The sequence below is a fragment of the Tribolium madens genome, unplaced genomic scaffold (assembly GCF_015345945.1).
Source record: "Tribolium madens isolate multiple individuals breed KSU strain unplaced genomic scaffold, Tmad_KSU_1.1 Scaffold_2;HRSCAF=44;Tcas5.2_LGX, whole genome shotgun sequence".
NCBI classification, from domain to species: Eukaryota; Metazoa; Arthropoda; class Insecta; order Coleoptera; family Tenebrionidae; genus Tribolium; species Tribolium madens.
The window spans coordinates 1,896,401-1,899,565 of NW_025400995.1; the positions used below are offsets into that span (position 1 = coordinate 1,896,401).

At 30.5% G+C, this 3,165-nt stretch overlaps 1 protein-coding gene across 1 annotated transcript; it reads right to left on the reverse strand.

Annotated features, from left to right (window-relative positions):
• Positions 1-457: 457 nt before the first annotated feature.
• Positions 458-3,027, reverse strand: LOC123006588. Its single transcript, XM_044401176.1, has 8 exons — positions 2,545-3,027; positions 2,434-2,494; positions 2,089-2,377; positions 1,791-2,035; positions 1,549-1,718; positions 1,335-1,488; positions 1,149-1,279; positions 458-1,053 (listed from the first exon to the last, which is right to left on the reverse strand). Exons 1-8 carry the CDS (start codon positions 2,737-2,739, stop codon positions 721-723), a joined length of 1,578 nt encoding a protein of 525 aa, XP_044257111.1. The 5' UTR covers positions 2,740-3,027; the 3' UTR covers positions 458-720.
• Between the last annotated feature and the right edge of the window lie 138 nt (positions 3,028-3,165).

A 3,165-nucleotide genomic window follows, 5' to 3' on the forward strand; every position in this document is an offset into this window, starting at 1 on the left:
GTAACATGCATGACATTCTGTTGATTCTAATATACTCTTATTATTATTTCTAACACTGCTTCTCTTTTCACCAATTTTAACTTTTTCTACAGGAATGTAAGCATTGTTATCTTGAAAATATTTAATACGGAGATGTTCGGTTTCTAAATTTTTGAAAGGATATTTTAAACATGAAATTATTTGTCGCTCCACATCTTTTAACATTGATTTATTTTCTTCTTGGGCACTATTAATTAACCGTTCCAAATATTGCAGGGGTAACAGATATAATTCATTAACATCTTTTATAATATTTTGTATTGTATTTSTAGTTATAGAATAATCGCTATAAAGTTTTGAAACAAAATGTATCACTGAATCTCTTAACAAAGAATCAAAAGTTTGTGCTGAAAAGTCAAAATCGGGAGGCACTAAACTTGAATCTTTGGTCCCCCRAATGGAAGTGTCGTTATTAGGTGGCACATTAAAACTAGCAGTAACTACATTTGTTGTTGTTTCTAAATCTTCTGGGTGTTTATGACGTAAATGTTTTTTAAAAGAAAATATAGTATGAAAGGTCCGGAAACAATTACTATTTTGTTTACAAGTAAATTTGTCGACATATTTATGCCTCAGTTTAATATGCAAGGTAAAATTATTGAGCTTTAAAGTCTTAAAACTGCAAAGAGGACAAATGATCATATTTTTATATCAAASATATTTTTAAAAGTTCATACAAAATTATAAAGAAAGGCTATTTGCGAGGGTCATTACGTAAGGTATTTGCTTGTCCCATTGTGTTGAAACCCCAAAAATTACTTTTTGGATAAGTAAATAAATATGTTCTGCTTCAGGGGGGTATTCCGCACACAGTACATGAAATGTCTTAAATAATAAATCAAAACATTGCAAGGTTGTACTTGCTTTGTAGATGTAGGCGTCGATAATCAGATAGCTCTCTGTTACTTCCGATACTGTTGGCCCCACAACAATCATATATGGTTGGATAGTTCTACTGAGAGCCTTGAAGTGATGACTTCTTTCGGTGATAAAATTTTCTATTTCTCCAGAAATCTGAAACATAAATTTCAAACATTCTATTACAAAATTCATCTAAATGTTTTTTGATACATTAGATAAGTATGTTATGATATATGTATAAAACTGACCTTAACATGATTAATAATACTTTCTTGGCATTCCAATATGCTCGGCTTCCAGTGACTATTCTTAACTCTTGATCTTCCTTTTGGAGGAAACAACACGGGCAAAGCTGTAATTTGGACGGCACACTTACCATCTAAAAAAGAAATTGTTTTAGTAAACTTATGATAAAATAAATACATATAATTTACCCTCTGATAATTTTTCATTTTTTAATTGTGCCATTATAATTTCATCTGGCTTATTTATATTTGGACATTCTAACAGGTTGTTGTAAAATAATTCCCACTTTAAATACATTTCGGTTGCAGCATTAGGAAACATTTTTTTAAAATCCGTATCAATCTAAAATTTTTAGGTTTGAAAAAATATTTTTAGGTTACCTACTTGTAATAAAATACATACTAGTACGGTAGCTACTTGATGTTTTAAAATTGGCCATTCGCTTAAAAACTGATCAACAGTTTTTACCGTGCTATTACGACGCATATAAAATGAATTATCCCAGTGCAATAATACAGTATCAAAAGGTTCATTCCAATGTTTTAACCATTTGGCACTGGCATCCATATCGTCTTAAAAATTTATTAAAAATAAAATGTATACCTAGATAAGTGTATAWMAGTATAATATGTGATTTTGCTTACCCGTAACAGGATTATTAGACAACTCATTATCGGTTTCCAAATTTTCTTTATAATCTTTGGTAATATTGTACAGTCTTTTTAAATTTCTATATTTATCCACAAGTTTCCCTTTCGCATTCACAGGTTTTTTTTTAGATGGCCCTGCTCCACTACAACGTGGAATGTAATACGTTCCAGTATGTTCACATTTAAAAAGATCACAAATTTTGTTAGACAGATTTTCAAAATCCTCCGCAGTTAATTTTCTAAAATTGTAATTATGTAGTGTTTTAATAAACACTTAAGCCATATTTCGCACCCGTTCCTAGCTTCAGCCATTGCGCTGTTAATAATCAAATTCACTAGCATGTTCCTAGTTTTTGTTGTCAATGTTTTTGTTTTCGAATAAGTTTCTAAAACAAAACGGCCGGCATTTGTCGCATTCAAAAATTGCTGCAAGTCCAAGTCATATGACATCCTGCAAGCCCTATTTAAATTTTCTTCACCTAAAAACGCAAAAGAGCGAGAGCAGGCCTGCTTATAATATTCCTGCCCAGTTATAAGACAAGCTTCATCTGTCGTACTACAGGAAGGCGTATCCTTGCTTACTATAATAATTTTTTGAAAATACAATGCTGAGTTATACCAAAAAAATAGCGGTTACCTGTACATGTTTCATTAACAGTGCCCTCAAAGTTACCGATTAGTAAAACCGGTTCAGATGTCTGAAAGCTAAAATTAGGTAAAAATGTTCAAGTATCTATGTAATTTTTACCGAGGGTGAACAATGTTCCGTTACTATAGGTGAAGAGACTGACGAAAGCGTTAACGTCTCTGGTGTTATTGGATCGTTTTGAATAAAACATTCCGTTTTAAACACTTTTAATTTATTTAAAAATTTTATTCTTGGTCCGATAGTGGGAATTAATTCTTTTAAACTGTTCTCTGTTAGGGATTTTAATGCCTCCATATCTATCTCTTCTTCTAAATTTAAAAATATACTTTAATAATAATGGACCACATTTAGACAAAGATGCAAAAACACAAAAGTCGGAAAAATATAAACTTACTCTCGAAAGTTGGGATATATTTTTCGAACCCCCACTCGGTAATTAATTTGCTCACTTCATCCATTATATTATTTATTTATTGGACACAAAACCTAAGAAAAATTTCTTAAGCTATTTCTCACATAGCAATTAAAAACTATACTATTTWWAAAAAAAATATGTGTGTTATTAGTATAATATTAAAACAAATATCAACACTTTCGATTGTTTTTTACGTAGAAAGGGAAGCCATAACTAACGGTTTTATTATGATTTTAGAACAGAAAACGTGTAGGTATACTTATTATTATTGATTCACAAGATTGGCGTTCAAAAATCAGTAAAAA